Source organism: Mastigoproctus giganteus, chromosome 2 (genome assembly GCF_048544385.1).
Source record: "Mastigoproctus giganteus isolate SK-2022 chromosome 2, ASM4854438v1, whole genome shotgun sequence".
Taxonomy (NCBI): Eukaryota; Metazoa; Arthropoda; class Arachnida; order Uropygi; family Thelyphonidae; genus Mastigoproctus; species Mastigoproctus giganteus.
The window spans coordinates 214,190,187-214,203,838 of NC_143576.1; the positions used below are offsets into that span (position 1 = coordinate 214,190,187).

The 13,652-nt window shown below is 39.0% G+C and overlaps 1 protein-coding gene across 3 annotated transcripts in view; it reads left to right on the forward strand.

Moving 5' to 3' along the window:
* Positions 1-13,652, forward strand: part of LOC150090073 (nicolin-1-like) — a 68,078-nt gene that overhangs the window by 35,544 nt on the left and 18,882 nt on the right. For all 3 annotated transcript variants that reach the window (XM_090368957.1, XM_090368958.1, XM_090368956.1), the window contains exon 7: positions 12,853-12,957. In XM_090368957.1, the coding sequence (XP_090225083.1) occupies positions 12,853-12,957 (105 nt within the window). The remainder of the gene's footprint in view (positions 1-12,852; positions 12,958-13,652) is intronic.

Consider the following 13,652-nt stretch of genomic DNA (forward strand, 5'->3'; position numbering starts at 1 on the left):
CTCTAGTTGGATAGCTGTAAAAGGACATTTCTTTGGAAATAAATTGATAAGTAATGTGGAGAAAAGGTGTATTATTGCCCAGGAATTAAACATTCCCAGGTCGATAAATGGCAGTGTTGCTGAAGAAAAAGTCCAGAGGTGACACCAAGCTAAAAAAACAAACAGTAAGGCAAAAATGATTCTAGAGATCTCAAGTTAAAAGAGACTACAGAAAAACCTCTAAAGGTTTCTGCTACACATTGAGTTGTCTTCTATTAATTTTCACGGAACAGCTGTGGTGCACAAGCTTTTAATAACAAAAACAAGTGCATTCTGTCAATTGGCATGATGTAAGACAAGCTGAATCACTCGAAAACTGTGGATCAATGGAATCACTCCTGTAGAGCGACGAGTCATACGTGCTGTTCCAGTCTGACGGTCGTTTTTGGGGTATACAGGATGCCTGGAAACCGCTTACTAACTCCGAGTGTTGTCCTAACCGGAGTTGAAGGAAGAAGTGTCATGGTCTGGGCATTTCTCTTAGTATAGACTAGATCCACAGGTAGTACTGCATAAAACCATGCCTCCTATATTGATGTTCTGGACAATTCAGTGTACCCTGCTGTTTTGAATGCGTGATTTGAAGAGAAAAACATTTGGAATTAAATATTTTGTCATGACAATTTCGAACTGTGTTTTGTTCACAACAGCCTTACAGAGAGTGTTGTTTATTTCCTTCGCGGTAGTGTTCCACTAGGTTCATTTAACTTATGATCGTTCCTGGAAATCCCTGGAAAGTGGAACGCAGTTCCAATTTTTGGGGATTAACTGCAACGCAAAATTAGAGCAAGGCCAAGGTGGTCCTCTTCGTTAGTGGAGTTCACAAATGCTTTAAAGGAGGAATGGCACAATATCACCAACTTTCTACCAAAAATTAGTGGAAATCTTTCCACGGTGCATTGAAGCATTCACTACGATAATGTTTTCTTTGAATATATATGTTTTGTTCAAAACTACCAGTCTCTCATGACTTTTGGTATGAAAATGCATTTCACACTGTACAAAACTGAAACGTTATTGTTAATAGGGTACATGATACAAACCTGAAATCACACCCAGGTGATGTGGGCACCTTTAGTTACTCTACAGATGTCCTTTTCCCTATAATCCAATTCCTCCCATTTCTGAAAATCAAGAAAATTGCATTTTCTTGATTTTTTCGTCGATCGACTGCTTATACGAGCTGTGACTTGTATGGTTTCATCCTCAGACGGCAACGTAACATCTTACATTAACCTTGATATGTTAAGCTCAAGGTTGGCATGTCATATGGATTTCCGCGTAAAGCGTCTTCAAACCAGCTCCATTGTGTCCTCAGACATTTGTTTGTGTAATCACCCCTCAGCCAGGGATGATTACACAAACAGAAGTTTTTTTTTTTTTTTTATGAATTTTCCTTACCGTTGCTGAACTGTACGTCTTCTTGGCGACTTCTTTTTAAATAATGTTCACCAAAATATGCACTGCACATTTCGGGGTTGGTAAATTCTGCCACGATTACAGTTTTGCAATTATGTTGTCATCTACTGCAGTCTACACATTTTCTCGTTGGTGAATAAGAACTTGAAGATATCCTTTATCACCTGAAAGTGGTTCCAGGTTTGTTTCATATACCCTATTCACACAATAACGTTTTAGTTTTGTAAAGGATGTTTTGGTGAAATGATGAACACTTCAACCTGCGTGGAGTGTAAACTGCCTTTAATTTCTTAAAGAATTACTGATTGTTCTCAGATTTCGTGATACTTCCTGTACCGCTTTTTCAGTGAATTCCTGTAAATGCTCTCCTTACGACACCATCAGCACTACAAAGGATGTTTGTAGACACCCTGTATTTCATATCCATAAAATATGTATTGTTCCTCATATTTCCTCTTTGGAATATTTTGAGAACTTCCTCGTATCTGAAGTTGGACTTTCAGCTAATGATATATTCTCTGAATGAGATGAATGAGAAGGGATATTGATTATTTTCCACAATGGGAATAAGCTATCGGATTTTTATATTACAAGTATATAGCATAAGGCGTACAGGTGGTGTAAAAAGAATTATATCTTAGACTACTGAAAGAAAATTGTATATTTTTTACAATTTCTTCCATATTACAAAGCGGTTGCTGTCTTTAATTTTCGAATATAATTCAAGTACAGTGGAAATAAGCAAGGTTTGTAGAAGGCAAAATTGTTTCCAACAATAAAGAATTTTATTTCTTTTAAAGAAAAGTAATGTTTGTTATTCTGACTTCTTCCAAATTTCTCATTGATAGGTAAATCCAGGTTTTAAATATGGTACTTACCTGAAAAGTTTGTTTAGTAGAATTAACTTAAATTCTTACACTCACACCTCGAAACGAATTGATTGAATTTTTAGATATGGCACTCACATATACTGGAAGAATATACCCAGCTCCTTGACATAACGTTGCCTCTGCAGTGCTACACACATACACACCACACTGCTCGGACTTCCTTCAGTCATATGCTAGCAGAGCAGAGGCAACGAGATTATACACTGGTTGATTCACTATATAATGCAAGGAAGCCACAGGCTTTTGTTGCCCTAGCAAAAAAAAAAAAAAACACGAGTAGACAAGAAAATTCAAATTATATGCTTCCCTTCTCACACACAGGTAACTATCCAGTTTACCTTTGAATTTATTCAAACTGTCAGCCTCAACTACCTGCGAAGGCAATTTATTTCAGTAATCAACGACTTGCTGTCTAAAAGAAAACTTCCTATAATCTAATCTAAACTTCAATCCTGTAATTTGAATTTATGGCCCTAGTTTCGGAATTCTTTATAACAGTGAGAATTCCACCTTCATTCATTTTACTAATCCCTCTCAGAGCCTTATAAACTTCAATCAGGTCACCTCTGAGGTGCCTGGTTACCAAGCTCTGTAGCCCACGTAGTAGTAGTAGTAGTAGTAGTAGTAGTAGTAGTGGCACGTGATGCAAGAAAGCAAGTGTAGGAGCTTAGCAAAAAAAAAAAAATCACACCATTCCCTCCAAATGCCTGTCCAGTTCCTCCTTAAATTTATTTAACCTATCAACTTCCACAACGACAGATGGAAGTTTGTTCCAGCAATTAACCACCCGCTGGCTAAAGGCAAATTTCCGCACATCTATTCTACATCTATCCTTTCTTAATTTGAACTTATGTCCCAGTAGGTTCGTAAACTGAACAAGTGGAAGGATCCCATCAGAATTCAGCGTGCTCAACCCATTCAAGGCCTTATAGACCTCAATCAGATCACCGCGCAGGTGCCTAGTCTCCAGCCACTGCAATTTGCAGAACTTAAGCCCCTCTTGGTAAGAGGATCCCTTCATTCCCCTCACCAATCGTGTTGCTCTTCTCTGTACACGCTCAAGCAAATCTACATCCTTCCTAAAATGAGGCCTCCAGACCTGTACGCAGTACTCAAGGTGCGGCCTGACCATTGCCTTATACAGAGGGACAATCACCTCCTTTTCCCTGCTAGCAAAATTCCTATATATCATTGACAAAACCCCATGACCTGCCCTAGCAGCCTGTCTGCATTGCTCAGAAAACTTCATATCTGACTGCACAATTACTCCCAGGTCTTTTTCATTTTCAACCACCTTAAGTGTAGTACCACACAGTTGGTACGTTTCTCTGGGGTTACTTCTACCCATATGCAGTACTTTGCATTTGTCAAGGTTAAACTTCAGTTGCCACTTCTTAGCCCATCTGCCCAAATTATCTAGATCCTGTTGCAGTAGCACACTGCCATGACTGTCATTAACAACCCTGCCAACCTTTGTGTCATCTGCAAACTTCGACATTAAGCCTGATATACCTTCATCAATATCATTGATAAATACACAAAACAACAGTGGACCCAACACCGAACCCTGTGGGACTCCACTAATAACATTAGTCCACGAAGAGCAGCACCCATTGATTACCACCCTCTGTCTTCTCCCACTTAACCATCCTTTTATCCATTGTAGCAACTTACCCTTAATACCATTCTGCTCCAATTTGTACAGTAGTCTTCCATGCGCAACAGTGTCAAAAGCTTTCCTGAAATCCAAGTATATGATATCAAAATTATTTTTAGCATCCAGTTCCTTTGTGACCACATCATAATAACCAATCAAATTTGTCAGACAAGACTTTCCCTTAACAAACCCATGCTGTGTCTGAATTATTGCTGCAGTCTTGTCTAGATGATCCTGCAATGCATCTTTAACCAGTGACTCCATTATTTTACCCGGAACAGAAGTTAAACTAACTGGTCTGTAATTACTCGTATCACCCTTCGATCCACCTTTGTGAATTGGGGATACATTTGCACATCTCCAGTCAGTGGGAACCTCCCCTGAGTTCAAGGATGCTCTCATAATTATGGCTAAGGGTTTGCTTAGTTGCTTTGCCGCCTCCTTTAAAATAACTGGATAGATTCCATCCACCCCAGGTGCCTTTCTTATGTTTAACTTCAACAATTTCTCCTCCACTTTGCTCTCAGTTATTACAAAATCATTAAGCACCCTGCTACAATTTGACAACCTTCTTCCATTTTCAAACTGTAATAATTCCTCACGTGTGAATGTAGATGCAAAATACTCATTCAGTTTGTTTGCTATCTGAGCAGGATCGTCAACAGTCGAACCATCGATGTCAAGTGGACCAATCATATTCATTCCCTTCCTTTTAGAGTTTATATAAGTAAAGAAATCCTTGCTGTTTTTCTTAGCATCTTTTGCCAAAGATTTCTCGTAATCCGCCTTCGCCTGCCGAACCTCCTTTGTGACCTGATTACAGACTAGCTTATATCTGCCACAGGCTTCTGCGTCGCCTGATAATTTATATGCATCCCATGCATTTTTCTTCTCTGTCATGAGTCTCATTAGTTCATTTGATAACCATTTAGGCCTAAACCTTGAACAATATTTCTTAATCGGTATGAAAAGTCTAGTAGCTTCCACGATTAATTCCTTGAATGCTTCCCACTTAGAATTTACTGTTGGTAACATCGTCAGTTGATCCCACTGTACAGAATTTAAAAACTGTCTGAGACCACTGTACTCCCCTTTACGGAAGCAAAAACCCTTTCCTTTACCCCTGACGGTAGTTACCTCTTTGAGTAAATCCCACTTCAGCACACTGTGATCACTGCCACCTAGTGGTTCCTTTATCTGCATAATACGACGTAATCGGAGTCTTTCCTCATACGGTGGTCCTTCTGCCGATCTCACCATTCGTGTTGCCCGTCTTTGGACCCTTTCAAGAAGCTCAATGTCTTTTTTCAAATGAGGTCTCCATACTTGAATACAGTTTTTCAAATCTGGTATCTCCTATAAAGGTTCTGTCCATTGGACTAGAGGCCGGTCCTCGAAAATCGTCTTAAAGCTGTACCTTCGAAATGTAAGGAATACTGGATCGCGTCATGATGTTCGTCATAATCTTAAAAGCCATGACTCATAATGGTAGAAGAGATGGGGAGATGTCAGAGCTTGCTCTGAGAATCCAAACATTGTTTTCACTGCTTTAAGCTTCAAATAAGCAAAGTGGTGGTATTGCACTGGATGATGAGAGTCATCTACTATCGGTATTGCTTGGCGATATAGAGGGTTGAAATGAGTTCACGGTTTTGATTGTATTTTGATCACTGGATTGGTAAGAGGAATCAGAATTTCAACAGCACGAATTGCTTTACTTCAAAAATCAGCTGAATCTTTCTCATAGTAGAGACGGAGAGAAGAGGAGAGGAGGCAATTCTCGCTTCATTTTTCTTAGTCATTCAGCATTTACCCGCGAACTCACTTTTGTTATGCAGATTTGGCCTCTGATTATGCAATGAACTGCACCAAATAGAAACTGAATATTTACAGATATACTCGATGCGTATTCCTTAATAGTCCATTGTCAGTTCACACGGGTTCTGTTTTTAGATGTGTGTGAGTGATGGTCTTTTTTTAAGTTTTCACTTAACTGTTACCTTTGAATTGTGAAATTCATTTCCTAACAGTGCTGTAGGATTTAATGATTACTTTTGTCTTAAAAGTATACGAGAGTGGTTCAAGTATGAACGAAAATAATTTATAAACTTTTATTTGGTAATAATAATCAGTAATACAAACATTGTTACTTCTCGAGATACTCTCACCTCAGCCATCTTTTCGCTAACTTTCGAATGCCTTTTTTCGAAGTTTTGTAGGAACCAGACTTTCACAGCTTCCATGACTTTCTCGTTACAATAGTTTGATTTTTTTTTTTTTTTTGCCAACTAAAAATTCTTAATGGTCCGAGCAAATGATAATCTGGAGATAAGCCCAGAACAATGGGAGGATCTGAAATGGGATGCACCTTCCATTTCAGATCCATCAGTATATTCTTTATCACTGCGCTCTATAAAGGCTGGCATTGTCTTAATGGAAATATTTGTTTCTGGACTTGCTGGCTTATCTTATCCTTCAATAACTTGCAATAGTAATATTCTCGGTATGGGGATAATTATTTTCTAAAACTTTCACTGAAAGCTTTTTATATATTTCTTATATACAGACATTTCTTATATTCTTACGACTGTAATAAACATTCATCACTATACTGAATTTTCTATTTTTTTAAAAATCTCTCCAGAATTCATGTTTTCTTTTAACAAAAACTACATAAAAATTGCCGTGCGCAATAGAATTGCCAGAACTGAAAGTGAAAGGGAAAAGTTCTTTTGCAGTGTGCAACAGAACTTTTGCATCTCTTGGTAACACTCTAGGAGGCTTCCGGATCGGCTAGTGTATAATCTCACTGCCTCTGCTCTGCCAGATAGTGACTGGAAGGAGTCCGAGTAGTATGTATGCGGAGCATTATCGAGGCCACGTTATGTCAAGGAGCTAGGTATATTCTTGCCATGTGTCCTCCCCACCTTTTCTTACTACTGAATACATTATGAATTGTCAAACTAATAGAACAAACTTATCTGCAAAAAGATCTAAGCCTCCCAAACACTTCCTCGTTCATTTTACAGATATACGTGGTTTCTGTTCCAATCTCAATAATGGCTATTTCCACTTACAGTCTGCCAAACTCTGTGTACTTTTTCTGGCAGAATCCCAGTTATCGGTTGATTCAACTCTCATCTCAGTTGTCCGAATTATTCGCTCTTTGATTCCTTTCGCTTTAAAGGTGGTGCATATGTCCATTCTGATTACCTGTCAGAGACTTAGTAATTTGGAATCTTCTCTGGCTTAAAATCTTTTTACCACATTCTGTCAAATTTATCTGTTGCCTCTATCGTTCTCCTAACTCCAATAATCACTTGGAACTCTTTGACTTCTGCTCTTTGAAACTTGACTTTCTTCATTCCAACTTTCCTAACTGTAAGGTAATTTTCCTTGGTGATTTCTCTAGCTGGTTTCCGTTTTCTAGTCACACGGAACCAGATTTTCCAGATGCTGAAGCTTTTACAATTGCTAATGACTTCTCACACCTACCAGAATACCAGACAATCCTAACTACACAGCCTTCACCTTGGTCTTTTTCTCACAAACGACCCTTCTAAGTATACGGGCGAGGTGAGTGGTCCTCTATGCACGTCACACCACAACTTGGTGATGGTGCCTTTCTCTCGTGTCCATTATTGTTTTTTGGCATTACAAGAATGCAAAATGAGATGATCTTCGAGATTTTATTTCTTCTTTTCCTTGGTCGGATTTACTGTTTCAAATCTAATGTCAATTTCCCAATGTCAGCGAAATTATTCTTGTAGGGATGAAATCCTTTATTCCACACTCCACCTTAAAATCTCGTCCTTTATCTAAACCTTGGTTTTCCGATTTCTTGGTTTTGCAGATTTCTAGGCAAGATCATATATCTCTATTGGGGGATTACCCTGACTTCTGATCTCTCTCTTGGCATAAGTACATTACAAATATTGCTTCCTCTTCATCTAAAAAACTGGGGGTGGGGGGGTTTCTCCTTCGCTCTCGGCGTTATTTTTCTCCAAACGGCTGTTCACTCTGTACAAATCGCAAATCCTCCATACCATGGAGTATTGTTCCCACAACTGGGGTGGTGCGCCCAAAACCTCTCTCGGACTTCTGGATTCCATTCAAAAGAGGGCAGTTAGGTTAATTAATGACTCATATTTAACACTATCTGTCTCATAGACGTTCTGCTTCTGCTGCATGTCTTTTCTATAGATACTTCCAGGGGCACCATTCTTCTGAATTGACTTATATAATTCTCGCTCTCTCTCTCTTCAAAAACAATACGAACACGTGCTGCAATCATTCAACATCCTTTTACTGTCCAACTTCAAACTAACAGAACCAACTTTTTTTCTTCCTCAATTATTCATTCAACCGTTTTCTAGAACAACTTTTGTATACGTATGAACTTCATACGTATTTCTTAAAAATTATAATCTACAGAAATTGAAGTCTAATGTGAACAAGTATCTTCTTTCATCTTCTCAACCTTCAACCTATAGCACTATAGGTTCTGTAGATTATAATTTTCCTTGGTGATGTCTCTAGCTGGTTTCCGTTTTCTAGTCACACGGAACCAGCTTTTCCAGATGCTGAAGCTTTTACAATTGCTAAACGTCACGGGAAAGTAGTAGCAGAGGCACAACAAGCAGAAATGACACAAGACAGTAATTAGTGGCAAACATTTATTTGACATAATATTAACAATGGAGTACGAGATGGATGCATTTCATGATGTTACAACAGATGCTCGAAGGTTCCACCGTGAGACGCGATGCATGCGTGACATCGACGCAGCATGGATTGGCGGACATGGTCGAACACATCTGGAGTTTCTTTGACAGTAGCAGCAGCGCAAACGAGTCTCGCCACGAGATCCATTTCCGTCTCCACAGGCGATTCATACACGATAGATTTGAGGGCCCCCCACAGAAAGAAATCAAGGCTCGATAAATCAGGTGAGCGTGGGGGCCAGTCAACGGGTCCACCACGGCCAATCCATCGACGCCCAAAACGCCTGTTCAAATGGTCACGAACACACCTTCCATAATGGGCAGGCGCCCCGTCATGTTGAAACCAAATGTTGCGTCTCACATTTGCTGGAACATCGTAAAGTAACCCTGGTAGAACTTGTTCAAGAAAGATCCGATATTTAGCGGAGTTCATGCGGGATCGTAACAGGTATGGGCCGACTAAGCAGTCACCGACCATACCTGCCCACACATTTATTGCGAAGCGATGTTGTGCCGCATGGGGACGCGCACCATGTGGGTTGTCGTGAGCCCACACATGAGCATTGTGCTGATTGAATAAGCCTTCCCGAGTGAAATAAGCCTCATCCGTGAACAAAACATAGGCTGGAAATTTCAAGTCTTGAACACTTTCTTGGAGAAACCACTGCGCAAAAGCCACACAGTGCAGAATGATCTTGGGGGAGCAGTAACTGAACCCTTTGGAGATGAAAGGGGTGTAAGGAATCGTCGTACCAGACATGCTGTACACTACAACGAGACACTCGTAAGGCAGAGGAAACGGCACGTGTGCTGGTAGTAGGATTATTCTGGACGGAATTCAACACACTTTCTTCCATAGCGGGAGTTCACGTCAAACGTGGTCTGCTCGCACTACTCCTGTTACCTCTAAATGACCCATAATTGCACAAATTTTGATGCACACGCGCAAACAAACGGTTGTCCGGTACATGTCTGTCTGGGAAGTGTTCTCCATAAATTCGTTGAGCGGCTCCTCCATTGCCCTCTGCTAATCCATACACTGGATTAGCAGAGGGCAAATGGATTAACAACTAATGAAATCGACTTCATCCTCACTAACAGAAGATATATTGTGAATGATGTTACCGTCCTGAATAAGGTAAATGTTGGAAGTGATCACAGAATGGTAAGATGTACACTTGATATAGATGTAGGAAAGGAAAGGAAAAAACTGACTCGAGTAAATAATACAAAGGTCTTTGAAATAACAGAGGAGGAGAAAAAGCAGTATGTACTGGAACTTAAGAACAAGTTTGAGCTTCTGCAGACTGCTCAGGACCAAGATATCGACGAGGAATATTACAACTTTCTGAAAGTGATAAAGCCCAAGAAACCTATAGGGAAACAGAAATCCAAAGAAGAAAAAATTAGTCAAGAAACACTTGTCATGATGAACCAAAGACGACAAATGAAGAGCAAGAAAAACACTGACAGGGAGAAAATTGAGTATACTGAGTTATGCAAAGCCATTAGAAAGAGACTCAGAGAGGACATAAGAAGATTTAACACAAGAAAAGTAGAACAAGCATTAAGGGAAAACAAAGGATTTAAATCAGCAGCCATGAGCAGTAATACAGAAAGACAAATGATACTGAAACTGAAGAATAGCGATGGTGTACATATAAACAGCAGAAAAGGCATAATTCAAATAGCAGAAGACTACTATAGAGAATTATACAAGGAGCGAGGGAATGATACTAGCAGTGGGGAAGATGGATTGCAAAGTAGCAACACATACGACATACCCAATATTCTTCCTGATGAGGTAGAACATGCATTGAGGAAAATGAAGAATCGGAAAGCCCCGGGCGAAGATGAAGTTACTGTAGAGTTGTTAAAATTGGGAGGAAGAGACATAACACAAAAACTGGCAAGGCTCTTCACAAAGTGCATTAGAAAAGGTGTGATGCCTAAGCAGTGGAATAATGCAATCATAGTTTTGCTGCATAAGAAAGGAGATAAATCAGAAATTGGAAATTATAGACCAATTAGCTTGTTATCCCATATCTACAAGTTGTTCACAAGGGTCATTACTAACAGATTAGAAAGAATACTTGATGAGAATCAACCGAAAGAGCAAGCTGGTTTTAGGACAGGATTCTCAACTATGGATCACCTTCACGTAATATCACAGCTAATGGAGAAAGCAAATGAATATAAAACACCATTATGCCTGGCATTTGTGGATTATGAAAAGGCGTTTGACTCCATACAGCATAAGGCAATGTTTCGGGCACTGGAAAGACAAGGCATAGATACTCCATATATTATGATTTTGAAGAAAATATATGAGAATGCTACATCCTTTATTAGACTAGACAAAGACAGTAGCAAATTTAAAATCGAGAAAGGAGTTCGACAAGGAGACACAATATCTCCGAAGCTGTTTACTGCTGCCCTTGAGGAAGCTTTCAGAAGATTAGACTGGTCGCAGAAAGGAGTCAATGTGAACGGAGAGTACCTAAACCATTTACGATTTGCAGATGACATTGTGGTCATAAGCCACGATCCCAAAGAATTAGAGGAAAATCTTAATCAGTTATGCACAGTTAGTAAGGATTTTGGACTAAAGATGAATATGGCTAAAACAAAAGTAATGATGAACAAGTATGCCACGGAAAGGGAAATAATGATTGAAGGAGCAGTAATTGAAAAGGTGGAGTCATATACTTATCTGGGACAAGTTATTAGCTGTAATAATGATAAATGGCTGGAAGTCAAGAGAAGAATAAATTTTGGATGGATAGCATTCAGGAAATATAGTCACATACTGAAGAGCAATATCCCAGTTTGTCTGAAACGTAAAATAATGAATCAATGTATACTCCCCACCATGACTTATGGAAGTGAAACTTGGGCACTCACCAAAAGAATGGAAGAGAAGCTAAGAACTACACAGCGAAGAATGGAACGAATTATATTGGGAATCAGACTGTTAGATAAGAAGAGAAACACATGGATTAGGCAGCAAACTCAAGTAAAGGACATTCTTATCAAAACTAAAGAACTAAAATGGTCTTGGGCAGGACACATAGCTCGAAGACATGATGACAGATGGACTAAGAAAATAACAGAATGGTACCCAAGAGGAGCTAGAAGAAAACCTGGAAGACAAAGGCGGAGATGGATAGATGAAATTCATGAGTTTTTGAGTAGTAAATGGATGGCCAGTGCTCAAAACAGAAGGAACTGGAAAGTTGCTGGAGAGGCCTTCATCCTGCAGTGGATTGAAAATGGCTGATGATGATGATGAATCCATACACTAGGTGCATGTCTGCCAGCTCACAGTTCGTATATCGATGCATGCTCTTCGTGCGGCGACTACTGCTTGAATGAGCAAACCAGAAAATTTCCCTGTCGCGAACTGATGAACAGCGCCGTCTACCGAATTACGGTGACGTTTCCGGTTATGGGTTCCTATGCGATTCACATTCCTTTAGATGCTACTTACCTCCCCTAAACGTTTGTACCAATATTTTTGAGACACCCTGTATAAATGAAGGTTGCCTACTTCTTTCGATTATGTGGCATAATACAGGAGGAGGTAACCATATGATCGACCTGAGGTCCAGTATGACCTCGGGTCATATTTTCCATACGAATCACCTAAACTCCAATCTTCTGTTAGTTACGAATTACCTAAGATTCAATCTTCTGTTAGTTACGAATTACCTAAGATCCAATCATCTGTTAATCCCCTGATAATTTATACTTGATAATTTATATTTGTATTCCTGGTTCTTGTCTCGTCTACGAGGGAGAAGAGATCTTCCTCATTTATTTTACTCAACCCTACCAGCACTTTATACACTTCGCTGTAGTTTTTCACCCTAGTTTGAGTTAGCAGGAAACAAAACTCATGTGCGAATCACTCTCATGTATACTGCATATAGATATATGATTTATTAGGAAAGCAGCAAAACATTACTTGAAGTTTAAGCCATGTTATTACTGTATAAAGCTTGAGAAACGTTTCACTCGATCAAAGGAGTTAAACAACTATATAATATCATAATAATCATGGTTTTCATATACTTTCGTTGAATATCTATAGCCTGGTTTTGACGAATAATATTGTTTACAGGTGGAAGGCCAGTTTGTTCAAGCTGCTTCGCACTTGCAAAACATGTGGGCGATAACAGAACTAGCAAAGACATGCCAAACTGATGACTCTGTCGGAAGATTTGAGGTATTCTTAACTTTCGGGTGAAAATATTGATTAAGAATTAATAATATTATTATGAAACTGTATTGTTATTATTACGTTGGCCAATACTGAAACCAATGAACTGAGCCAAAATTTTGGTTTATAAACTTGTAATATTGAGAATGTTGTTGCTGATAAGAAAATATCCTACATGATAATAATTCTTTAGTTTCGTCTATTCCCAAACATTAAATGTTATTTAGGAATGTGGTCCTCATCCTTTCGCTTACCGACAGTTTTATGGACTTTTTCACTTAACTGAGTTAGTCGGTTTGAGGTGATTGTTGCATGATTTTATCTTCCTGAAAGTCTGGTTTTTTTCTTCCAGCGGACAGGCAAATTGACCACAGAATACCAGCAATTTGCGAACACAATATATTGACTCCACATAGCCTTAGTTGCTTAACTCATACACACACACCCCTTCATACCGATATGAAACATTCATAAGCACAGTTTTCATATGAGTAACCATATCAGGATAGGACTATGAATATCAAATGATCTTCATAATCGAATGATTAGTAATCAGTTATTTCAGTAAGCGAAAAATAATAGATTATATGCAAAATAGTCGATTGTGAAATCTAAAACAAACTACAATAATCGATTATGGTATTTTCATAATCGATTATATGCAAATTAGTTGGTTTCAAAATCGGCAACAATTTTTTCTG